This window comes from Mytilus californianus, unplaced genomic scaffold (assembly GCF_021869535.1).
Source record: "Mytilus californianus isolate M0D057914Y unplaced genomic scaffold, xbMytCali1.0.p SCAF_3, whole genome shotgun sequence".
Lineage (NCBI taxonomy): Eukaryota > Metazoa > Mollusca > Bivalvia > Mytilida > Mytilidae > Mytilus > Mytilus californianus.
Window position 1 is genome coordinate 116506603 of NW_026262679.1, and position 12696 is coordinate 116519298.

Genomic DNA, 12696 nt, shown 5'->3' on the forward strand with positions numbered 1-12696 from the left:
AGGAGCCTGTAGTTCAGTGGTTGTCGTTGGTTCATGTCTGTCATATTTGCTTTTCGTGAATTGTTTTGTTTTGTTTAAATTAGGCCGGTTAGTTTTCTCAAATGAATTGTTTCATATTTTTCATGTTGGGCCTTTTATATCAGACTATATGGGTATGGGTTTTTCTCATTGTTGAAGGCAGTACGGTTGCCTATAATTGCTTACATCCACTTCATTTAAACTTTGGTGGATAGCTGTCTCATTGGCAATCATACCACATCTCCTTATTTATAATTATCTGGAATAAAAGCTAGCTCATATCCCAAGTTCAGCTTATACATAGATTAAGTGTTCTCGGACCGGAATAAAAGGACACTTATGATACATAGGTGAAATCCGTGGTCATATTCCTGACTTGTTTCAGATTATATAAGGAAGAAATCCGTCCCATGGAATAATTGATAACATTATAGGTCGTCATCAATGGTAATTAAAGAAAATCGTAGGTATCTAATTGACAATTCCTTTGTAGAACATGCAGATGAGCCGGTAATATACCGTTGTTTATACGGAATTTTGTGAAGCTTAGATATCCAATACAAACAAGGTAAGTCTTCAGATTTGCTGTTCGATGTAATGTTCATTGAAGCCATTAAGGACTTATGATTGATTTCGACAAAATCTCTTCCTTGTCAAATGATATGTTTTTGTATGTGGGATTACCTGAGTGCTCGTTTATTCCTAATTCTTTTACAAGACACTCGTAGTATAACGATTTACATACAAAGACAATATTATTTGAAGCTTTGTCTGCAGGAACATCAACATATTTATCGTGAAGCTTCACACAGTTTTTTCAACTTACAACTTATAAACTCGACGTTTTATCAGAGACCTAACTGTTTTGACCCATTCTGACAAAGTGTCCAGTTTAACTTCTTCTCGTAAAGTGTAGAAGTGGAGACAATTCACGCGCACCAAGAGCGTGAGTTATTATTGAAAATTTCCTTTACTAACAGTTTTCCATGACTAACATAAAACTTAAACACAAAAAAGTACAGTTAATTATAAATTCCTCCATCCCCAATCGACCCCCCCCCCCCCCAAAAAAAAAAAAAAAAACCAAAACAAACCAGACCAACAAAAAAAAAAGGAAAAGAAAAATTGTTAGGAATAAAACGGCGACTGCAAAATTAAAATGATAACTGAAAAAAGGGACTCGAAGTAATCAAAATGCATCCTGCACAAATTCATTCTAAACGCATCTGAAATCTAAATCCGAGTGTCATACAGTATCCAACAGTAAGATTGTCCGTCTTGTTATATATATAAAATTGAGAATTGAAATGGGGAATATGTCAAAGAGACAACAACCCGGCCAAAGAGCAGATAACAGCCGAAGGTCACCAATTGGTCTTCAACGCAGCAAGAAAATCCCGCACCCGGAGGTGGTCTTCAGCTGGCCCCTAAATAAAAATGTGTAGTCTAAATTGAATATATATATTTTTTTCAATTTAGACTTGTATATATATATATACAAGTCTAAATTGAAAACAACGTTCAAACCTATGATTGCGTTGGATAAAAACCGCAATTTTTATACGTGTGCATGCAAAACAAATTTCTTGGTAGAGGGGTCTAAATACAGCACAAACAACATTTTCCAAAAGACCAAATGAGTGAAAAAGTATATTTTAACAAAACGCATTTGACTAGCAGGTCGAACAACTGATGTTCTTAAACCCTGCTGACTGCCATTGGCGATTGCCAAATAAACGGATAACAGGTTTTAGCAAAATAGATTTTATTATTAAATTATTACCAAACAGAAAACAATAAACTTGCGGAAAAGATGGTATACCGCAAACATGAGATGCAAAAATTATATATATATATATATACAAGTCTAAATTGAAAACAACGTTCAAACCTATGATTGCGTTGGATAAAAACCACAATTTTTATACGTGTGCATGCAAAACAAATTTCTTGGTAAAGGGGTCTAAATACAGCACAAACAACATTTTCCAAAAGACCAAAAAATGTGAAAAAGTATATTTTAACAAAACGCATTTGACTAGCAGGTCGAACAACGGATGTTCTTAAACCTGCTGACTGCCATGGCGATTGCCAAATAAACGGATCACCAGATGTAAAAATGGATCTTAATTATTAATTTGATACCAAACAGAAAACAATAAACTTGCGGAAAAGATGGTATACCGCAAACATGAGGTACAAAAATTTGTACACCATTATCCGGATTTCGACAATTATCGTCCCTTCAGTGATGTTAGGAATCGAAATATATATATATATATATCCGGATATTATGTACAAAAACCTTTTCTTAAACCCTGCTGACTGCCATTGGCGATTGCCAAATAAACGGATCAACAGATGTAACAAAATGGATCTTACTATTAATTTATTACCAAACAGAAAACAATAAACTTGCGGAAATAATGGTATACCGCAAACATGAGGTGCAAAAATTTGTACACCATATCCGGATTTCGATAATTAAAGTCTCTTCAGTGATGTATATATATATTGTTTCGATATATAAGTTAGATTCGAACAGATCTCGTTAGAGGTGTGGAAATATTGGGTCCTACAATATTCATAGTACAAACAGTAAAATCTACTTAAAAAATTATGTGTATGGAAGTCCCATCATAACTTTGTGAAACAGTATTTGAAACTCAGTGTAAGAATTACTTATATGATAATGTGCTTGAATTCTTAGTAGTTACAAATATAGATTCTGAAGCGTTAAACAATTCAGTAAAACCACATAAATATATAGCTAGCAGTAGTGCGTCTCTAATCCATATTGATGACGCATTGTTTCTGAAAAAAGATCTGGGTAATCAACAGTAACTCGCGGATCGATATAGGACAGATCACATGTGATCAATATGTTCATTTATTGAAAGATATACAACTCATATTTCAGTTTTTAAAACTAGTTCCCTTACTACTATCAAAGAACATATTGTTAACTTTTGTAAGAATTCAAAGAATCTGAAAAAAAATGGAATTAATTTTTCGGAGTGTTAACATTCTTTAAATGATTTATGTAATTGATCTTTTCAATTTGGGTGGACAGTTAGCACTTTTTCGACTCTCAACACTACACTTCCACACAATCTTTTTTAACAAATGTGTTCTTATCTAATTTAATGGTCTTTTAAAAATCTATTTTCAAATGTATTAGCTGCAAATCATTGAGAAGCCTTCTTCTTTAAGAAGAAAAAAGTATGGAAGATACACTTATACTGTAAGAGAGATGAGAAGATTTAGGCTGTACAATATCAAACTACGTTTATCGACTTAATATTCTTTCGTTCTTTTATTTTCAAGTTATAATAAAATATCTTAGTTGTTTTTAAAACTACTTTCATAACATTACATATTTAAAAGAAATTAGTATTAAAACAGATTAGAAGAATTAACAAATGCATGATATATTTCACCGCTACATTAATGTCCTAGTATAGCTCTGTTTTCTGGCTTGACTAAATGAAAACATTGATACACATATATATATATATATATATATATATATATATATATATATATATATATATATATATACAAGATATATTAGTGCGTCAAGACAGATTTGAAAATTACTTAATTTGAACTAATATCATTCTTAAAAATATGTTTTTATCTTCAAAAACCTACTTGTATGCATATATATATATATATACAAGTCTAAATTGAAAACAACGTTCAAACCTATGATTGCGTTGGATAAAAAGCTTGTATTATATTTGCCTTCGGGTTTATATGATCCGTTCATCTTATTTTGACTCTTTCAAAATTCAAGAGTCTATCCTAAATTGAGGTAAATTATATGGCCTTCCAAATACCGTTTCGATTCCTAACATCACTGAAGACACATTAATTGTCGAAATCCGGATATGGTGTACACATTTTTGCACCTCATGTTTGCGGTATACCATCTTTTCCGCAAGTTTATTGTTTTCTGTTTGGTAATAATTTAATAATAAGATCTATTTTGTTACATCTTGTGATCCGTTTATTTGGCAATCGCCAATGGCAGTCAGCAGGGTTTAAGAACATCATTTGTTCGACCTGCTAGTCAAATGCGTTTTGTTAAAATATACTTTTTCACTCATTTGGTCTTTTGGAAAATGTTGTTTGTGCTGTATTTAGACCCCTCTACCAACAAATTTGTTTTGCATGCACACGTATAAAAATTGCGGTTTTTATCCAACGCAATCATAGGTTTGAACGTTGTTTTCAATTTAGACTTGTTTATATTTTTTCGTTTGGGCTTGTATTATATTTGCCTTCGGGTTTATATGATCCGTTCATCCTATTTTGACTCTATCAAAATTCAAGAGTCTATCCTAAATTGAGGTAAATTATATGGCCTTCCAAATACCGTTTCGATTCCTAACATCACTGAAGACACATTAATTGTCGAAATCCGGATATGGTGTACACATTTTTGCACCTCATGTTTGCGGTATACCATCTTTTCCGCAAGTTTTTTTGTTTTCTGTTTGGTAATAATTTAATAATAAGATCTATTTTGTTACATCTTGTGATCCGTTTATTTGGCAATCGCCAATGGCAGTCAGCAGGGTTTAAGAACATCAGTTGCTCGACCTACTAGTCAAATGCGTTTTGTTAAAATATACTTTTTCACTCATTTGGTCTTTTGGAAAATGTTGTTTGTGCTGTATTTAGACCCCTCTACCAAGAAATTTGTTTTGCATGCACACGTATAAAAATTGCGGTTTTTATCCAACGCAATCATAGGTTTGAACTTTGTTTTCAATTTAGACTTGTTTATATTTTGGGTTTATATGATCCGTTCATCCTATTTCTAATATTTTGACTCTTCAAAATTCAAGAGTCTATCCCAAATTGAGGTAAATTATATGGCCTTCCAAATACCGTTTTGATCCCTAACATCACTGAAGAGTAAAATTGAGAATGGAAATGGGGAATGTATCAAAGAGACAACAACCCGACCACAGAGCAGACAACAGCCGAAGGCCACCAATGGGTCTTCAATGCAGCGAGAAACTCCCGCACCGGAGGCGTCCTTCAGCTGGCCCCTAAACAAATATGTATACTAGTTCAGTGATAATGGACGTCATACTAAACTCCAAATTATACACAAGAAACTAAAATTAAAAATGATACAAGACTTACAAAGGCCAGAGGCTCCTGACTTGGGACAGGCGCAAAAATGCGGCGGGGTTAAACATGTTTTTTGAGATCTCAACCCTCCCCCTATACCTCTAGCCAATGTAGAAAAAACAAACGCACAACAGTACGCACAGTAAAACTCAGTTTAAGAGTAGTCCGAGTCCGATGTCAGAATAGGAAACAAAAGAAAATAAACAAAATGACAATAATACATAAATAACAACAGACTACTAGCAGTTACTGACATGCCAGCTCCAGACCTCAATTAAACTGATTGAAAGATTATGTCTTCATCATATGAATATCAGGCACAATCCCTCCTGTTAGGGGTTTAGTATTATACCATCATAAAATATATGAGAAGAACATAACCCGTGTCATGCCAACAACTGGTTTTAGAATAAATATGATTAATTCCGATGCAAAGACCCTATAAGTGAATCAATATTAAAGCCAAAATATGCAATCTTTAATGACCTGACAACAGTATCGTAAATATATCCCTTCTTAATAAGTCTGTTTAAAGGTTTTGTTAGCTTTTGAGATGAATACTGATATTTTTGTCGAAATCCGGATGTGGTGTACTAATTTTTTCACCTTTTGTTTGCGTTATACCATCTTTTCCGCAATTATTGTTTTCTGTTTGGTATTAAATTTATAAATTTTAAAAGATCTATTTTGTAACATCTTGTGATCCGTTTATTTGGCAATCGCCAATGGCAGTCAGCAGGGTTTAAGAACATCTGTTGTTCGACCTGTTAGTCAAATGCGTTTTGTTAAAATATACTTTTTCACTTTTTTGGTCTTTTGGAAAATGTTGTTTGTGCTGTATTTAGACCCCTCTATCAAGAAATTTGTTTTGCATGCACACGTATAAAAATTGCGGTTTTTATTTTCAATTTAGACTTGTTTATATATATATATATATATATAAATACAAGTCTAAATTATATACGAGGGTTTAGATGAAAGAGAAGGAAAGAACAAATTGGTTTTGCATGTTTACATATAATAATAATAATAATAATAATAATAATAATAGTAATAATAATAATAATAATAATAATAGCTATACTAAATACTAAAGCTGTGTCAAGACAAATCACAAGATAATGTTTTACTGATTTTGTAGTACATTATGATATATGACAGATAATACAGCACATAGGATAATCCATGTTCAGAACAATACATAATCAGAATAACAGAAATCACAAAAAATACTGGACAGCATAACAGACCAAATCAACAACGACTCATCTAAAATACTGGACAGTATATCAGACCAAATCAACAACGACTCCTCTAAAATACTGGACAGTATAACAGACCAAATCAACAACTACGCCTCTAAAATACTAGACAGTATAACAGACCAAATCAACAACGACTCCTCTAAAATACTGGACAGTATAAGAGACCAAAATCAACAACGACTCCTCTAAAAGACACATCATCCAACACAAAGTCAAAATAGCCTGCTCCTCCCCCCATCACACACACACACAAACCTTTAACATATCTACAACATATGTCGTAAAATTGAAACAGACAATTAAAGACACGCACAGTGCAGCTACCAACAGAATGACCACTAACTTGAACAAGGAAATAATTTCGAAAGCAGGGTCATAATGTGCTCGCTCCTACAGCCTCTTTTTCAAAAACACCGACTTTACAGATCGTGATAATTGTAAATTTGTTTTCGTTCTGAACTGCCACTTGACGTTTAACATGCAACATCGGTCATTATTGTAAATAAACAAATGAAGAACTAGGTGTGCATACTAATAAGACGGTACTAGATATAAATACACTAAATATCTTGAAAAGTACGCCTTTGTTTATATGCAGTTATACCGGAGAACAGAAATGATAAGTTACATGTAAATATAAATCCAACAGAGAAACATGACATCTAACAGCAACATAACAATTATTTCAGACTTAACATGGACTAGCTTCCATATTATATAACCTTCAACAACTTTTTTTATTAATCAAAGCAGTGAAAAAACGGTGTTCAGCAATATTTGTGCAAAAGAATGCCAAATCACAGCTTAGGATACCAATATTGAGATAATTTTGTATTAAAGACAACACGCATTCAAAACGCAGGATGGAATGAAGAAGAAAAATGGACGGACGTCAGTAGGAAAGTAAGGATACAAAACGTTCAGTGGACAATCTACCATAAGCAGGATACAAAATTTGTGTGATGGGAATTAGACATTATACTGTGTACTTTATTGACAGGCTTGCCTGTAGTTCAGTGGTTGTCGTTAGTTCATGTCTGTCATATTTGTTTTTCGTAAATGGTTTTGTTATAAATTAGGAAGTTAGTTTTCTCAGTTGAATTTTTTCATATTTTTCATGTCGGGCCTTTTATAGCCGACAATACGATATGGGTTTTTCTCATTGTTGAAGGCCGTACGGTTGCCTATAATTGCTTATATCCACTTCATTTTAACTTTGGTGGATAGTTGTCTCATTGAAAATCAAACCATATCTCCTTATTTTTATATTGACTGGATTTTTATAGGCTTCCTCACATACTAGTTCGCATGAAGACACACATGTCTACAATCAAGTAGAGTTTACTATAATACGAAAACTGGTTTAACACAGCAATGTTTATGGGTGCTAAATTCTCCCCTTTTATCTCATAGATTGTTGAAAAAAAAAACACAATTCAATAACACGGTTATAAGTAAGCCAATAATATAATATTTAAGTATGCCATCTTATACTCTTATATTGGTCGCTGCACTTAAGAGTGAATATCATACTCCAGGATGTTTGAACAATGATACCAATCAGTCGGAACCACCATTGTATTTCAGTCTGATTAGTAAAAATTAAATAAAGGACAATTCTTATACTTGTTTGTTATATAAATCATATTTATATAAATAGTGTGGGTATACCACTGTTCTTTGCTATCTATTATTTTAAAGAATGTTTTACTTTCCCTTGCAAGACTACATATGTCATGTAGAGAAATTGTAGCACCCTTTTCCACAAAAAGTAAGAGATTTGTATTCTTCAAGTTAACATGCTACATGTACTTGGCCCTTTCGATCTTTACATTGTACTCAATGACTAACTATCATATGTGCTCTTTCAATCCATGGATATAAGTTGGTACATGCTGTATTACTTTGCGTACACATGCTAAAATATTCGTCGACAACAAAACTAATGTAAGAAAAATGCATTTATTTACCCACATACAGATAGAAAATATTCAAATTCTGACATTTCTTCTCCGTAATGTAACCATTCCCAAATTTCTTGAGCACGTTCTTTTTTAATGTATTTACATATAAATAGTTCCGGTATCACTGCTTTAGGTGGTTTCGTCAACTTCAATTGTTCGTAACTATTAAATTTATCCGCAGTTAGTTTTAAACGTGGTGGCTTTATAGACATGAAACTTTCAGTATCTGTATTTAAACGTGGTATATACTCAGAAGTTCGTCTAGGATAAAGTGAGAACCGCCTGACGTGACGAGAGGCGTCGACTTCACCCACCTCCGTCTCAATATCGCTATCATCATTATCACTATACACAGTTCGGATTATTTTTTCTACTTCCTGTCGGAGTTCCATAGCTTCTGGATGTTGAACCGTTTTCATTGGCAGATAACGGCACGATCGAGTTCTTATTTTATCCGTATCCAAACCCATTGTTTTTGAGCGCCCAATTGGCGCTGAACGTGCATACATTTTCCTAAATTTATCAGAATCTGAATTGACTTCTACAGGTATTTGCTTCAGTAAAGATTTTGACCATTTTGTGTCAACGGCGTTTGTATCAAAATGTACATGCGCACTAAGTTTGACCTTGCTATCATTGTATCCATGGTCGTCATTAGCATACGGCTCTTGAAACATGGCTCTGAGGTCCGTTCTGTATTTATTATCAATCGAGTTTTTACCTTTATCAATTGGTAAAAGGTAACTTATACCCTTGCTTACTTTCTCTCTTGTTATTGCATCTTTCATATGCGGAATCGGTGGTAAATCCGGCCATTCGTATTCAAGTAATTCAACATGATATTCTGGAGTTGTTTCATCCTGTTTTGATTTTCCTCTTCTTCCTGTTCTAGTTATAGCTGCTGGACTAGTCTTTGGTCTAGCTAGTTGTAGGTCTGGGCCTGATATATCGCCCGGCATTATTTCACTGGAAAAAAAAAGGCGAAAGATGAATGAACAAATAAAAATAAACAAATCAATTTCTAAACGTCAATCATCAAATGTGAAGTTACAGTTCTAGTAACAAAGGTTTTTTTCATTTTTATGCCCCACCTACGATAGTAGAGGGGCATTATGTTTTTCGGTCTGTGCGTCCGTTCGTTCGTTCGTTCGTTCGTCCGTTCGTTCGTCCGTCCGTCTGTCCCGCTTCAAGTTAAAGTTTTTGGTCAACGTAGTTTAAAAACTTAGTACACATGTTCCCTATGATATGATCTTTCTAATTTTAATGCCAAATTAGAGTTTTGACCCCAATTTCACGGTCCACTGAACATAGAAAATGAGAGTGCGAGTGAGGCATCCGTGTACTATGGACACATTCTTGTTTTCAAATTAATCTGACAAAAAAATAATGTTAGAACTGACGATATTATTGTCCAGGTATAATACGCAAGGTTAATTTACTTGTGTCGCCGCTCACAGTGTAAAATTCGAAGCGTTAATGGCACAGGGGAGAGTCAAAATAAACCAAAACTCAAATGTTACTTATTGCTGTAAATTGATGTTAACGACAAATCGAGGACAGTATTGAAAAAATTAACATTATTTGTAAACTTTTGCATCGAAGGACACCAGCAACCAATTTACTTCATTTTAGTTGAAAAAAAAAATGCATAATACTTTCATGAAATTGTAATTTTTGATTTGAACGTTGTTCGTATTCATTTTTTGAAAGAAATTCATTATTGTTCTTCAGATTCAATCACACCTTCATTCAACAGCTATCTTTAATTAATCTTATTTGTACTACATGATGACAAATTCAACATAGAAAACGTCACGACTTACTTGTAAATATACTGTTATTTCTGCTAAATAAGCTGATAGACTTTCTTATTTTGTAAGCTATTTTGTCAACCATCATGTTTGGTCAATGAAATCATTAGTTATTGCAAAGCTGTACAAAATCGTATTAATACATTTTGAAAAAGTTTGATTCATATAGACGTGTATATTTACCCTTTGACATGTTTGATGAATAAGCCCATTTAATTTTTATGTGAGAGGTTCTTTATTAAATACACACAATTTTGATTGCATATTAAGCAATAGTTTCCATACTCTTTCAAAACTGGTGCTTTCAAATCATAAATGAAAAAGATGAATAAAAGAGATTTAATACATTACTAAGACATATAATCAGTTCTTTTTAAAAGTCAGAAAAAATAGTTTAATAAGACTAGCAAAGCAAGACAATATGATACAAATTACTAGTATATAATTTCGGTTTTAATTAAATGCGAACCAAGGTACAAATGATGTCAATAGACGGAACTCAGTGATGTGAAGAAAACATTTCGCGGACAATAAAAAATCGTAATGTATGTCTACTCGTCGCTTGTTAAGGATTAAAACATGTTTGATTATGGACGCATTAAGCCGTAATTATATACACATTAAATCCGTAGATAAATAGATTGGGGCGGACGTGTTAAGGCGGAACATACATTTTTTGTATTTCTTTTTAAATGTTAAGAATATACTCTAATCATAAAGTTATAAGACATATATAACAATTTCGTTTCTTTGAAAAAGCATAGAACACCGACGTTTTTTTTAGTATGCATTATAGGTTTTTGCACTTTTATGCCAATGGAGAAAATTACATTGTTTTAGGTCCCAGGTTCCTGACATATCCTATGTATTGTACCTGCTCTGCCAAAGATTTTTATTGACTGTAGATTATTTCTAGAGATCTTTCCTATGTTGTTCTAACTGTTCTTGGTCACGGTCTAATTCATTCACTCTTTCCATATGATTTAAAGAATGTATAACTTCCTCACTATTGGTGTTGGTAACTTACATTAAGCATAAGTATTTCCTTATATTTGAGTTGAAGTATTGTGCGACTTAGAGGGTTATCAAGTAAGGTTAGGGGCAAGGGATGATTACAATTTGACCCTTTATGATCTGGGTAACTGGTATGTATGTAAACCATAATAAAGTACAGAGACACATGCAATTTATTAGTCTCTTAAATGTTCTATCAAAATAAATCATTTTCATAACATAATGAATCTGATGTGCACATAAACTCATCATAGATACCAGGATTAAAATTTTCCACACAAGACGCGCGTTTCGTCTACAAAAGACTCATTAGTGACGCTCGAATCAAAAAAGTTAAAAGGGCCAACACACACTTAAACAATAAGGTACACATTTCCAAAACATTGACGCAAACAGTTGGTCACAAATTTTTAAATTTGAGAAACTGTGAATCATTTTTCAAATTCCAAGTAATTCAGTTTCGTCAGATATCTACAGTAACGTTTCAAATTTGTTGTCCTGTATTTTAAAAACGACCAGGTCAGCCAAACAATACGTTAGCCTCACCATATACACCGAGTGGATCCGGAACATGGCGTGAAGTTTTCTTTTGATTGTCCCTTTGGTACATATATCTATTCTCCCTCTTAATAAGATACTGTAGTTCAGATATTGGCTTAACATCAACGAGTCAGTCTTAAAAACACATAAAATTATAAAATGATCCACTACATATATGGACAATTAATACACAAACATAGTTTTACTCTTAAAGAGTACAAGATTACTAAAGACTACATACCTTGTGAATTCTTCACTTTTATTCTTATCAAAGTGCTTGAAGTTCCATTAGAAAATGTTAAGTTCTAAAACTGCCAATTCTTATCAGGAGCCTACTGCATAGAATATCATTCCTTGTTGCTATATTAATATTGATTGACAAATTTGACAAAATCACTATACAACTTAAGTTAATCTCCAAGCCACCGAGCTAATCTTATCGGCGTATTATTATTTACATATAATCCTTAAGTCACCCATACATTGACTTGTGTACATATGTATTATAAATGGAGCGCCATATCTCACCTTTTAAAAGTCAAACAAACATTTAAAAACAATCATTTGACAAGAAAGATAATATCGGAAAACACCAACATAAAATGTCCCATTGTCAAGCTTCGCCAAGTTTACTTAAATCACTGATATCTGTGTATTACTTATATGTGAAATCTTCTTTAACGTAATTAGTTCTGGAAGGTTGCCTTTTAATATCAATGTTCGGGGTTTTTAAAATGTCATAGATCAGAAAACCTGGGGGTCTCAAGTAACAAATATGATTAAATATGTAAATAAATGCTCTCAGATTTTGATGAAAGATATGTATGATTATAAATATTTTGATTTACAATAGAATTCAATTAGTGGGGATTATTTTCACAATTGAAATTAATACTAAAATATTATGTAAATATTTACACTTCATTTGCTGGCACG

The 12696-nt window shown here is 32.9% G+C and overlaps 1 protein-coding gene across 2 annotated transcripts; it reads right to left on the reverse strand.

The window, feature by feature from the left end:
• Positions 1 to 8379: 8379 nt before the first annotated feature.
• Positions 8380 to 12407, reverse strand: LOC127735915 (uncharacterized). Of its 2 annotated transcripts, none has more exons than XM_052246354.1 (2): positions 12289 to 12407; positions 8380 to 9361 (listed from the first exon to the last, which is right to left on the reverse strand). In XM_052246354.1, the coding sequence occupies exon 2, from the start codon at positions 9352 to 9354 to the stop codon at positions 8398 to 8400; it is 957 nt and encodes a 318-aa protein (XP_052102314.1). In that variant the 5' UTR covers positions 9355 to 9361; positions 12289 to 12407; the 3' UTR covers positions 8380 to 8397. The 2 variants fall into 2 exon arrangements, with proteins under 2 accessions (XP_052102314.1, XP_052102313.1); XM_052246353.1 differs by lacking the exon at positions 12289 to 12407 and adding an exon at positions 12002 to 12282.
• Between the last annotated feature and the right edge of the window lie 289 nt (positions 12408 to 12696).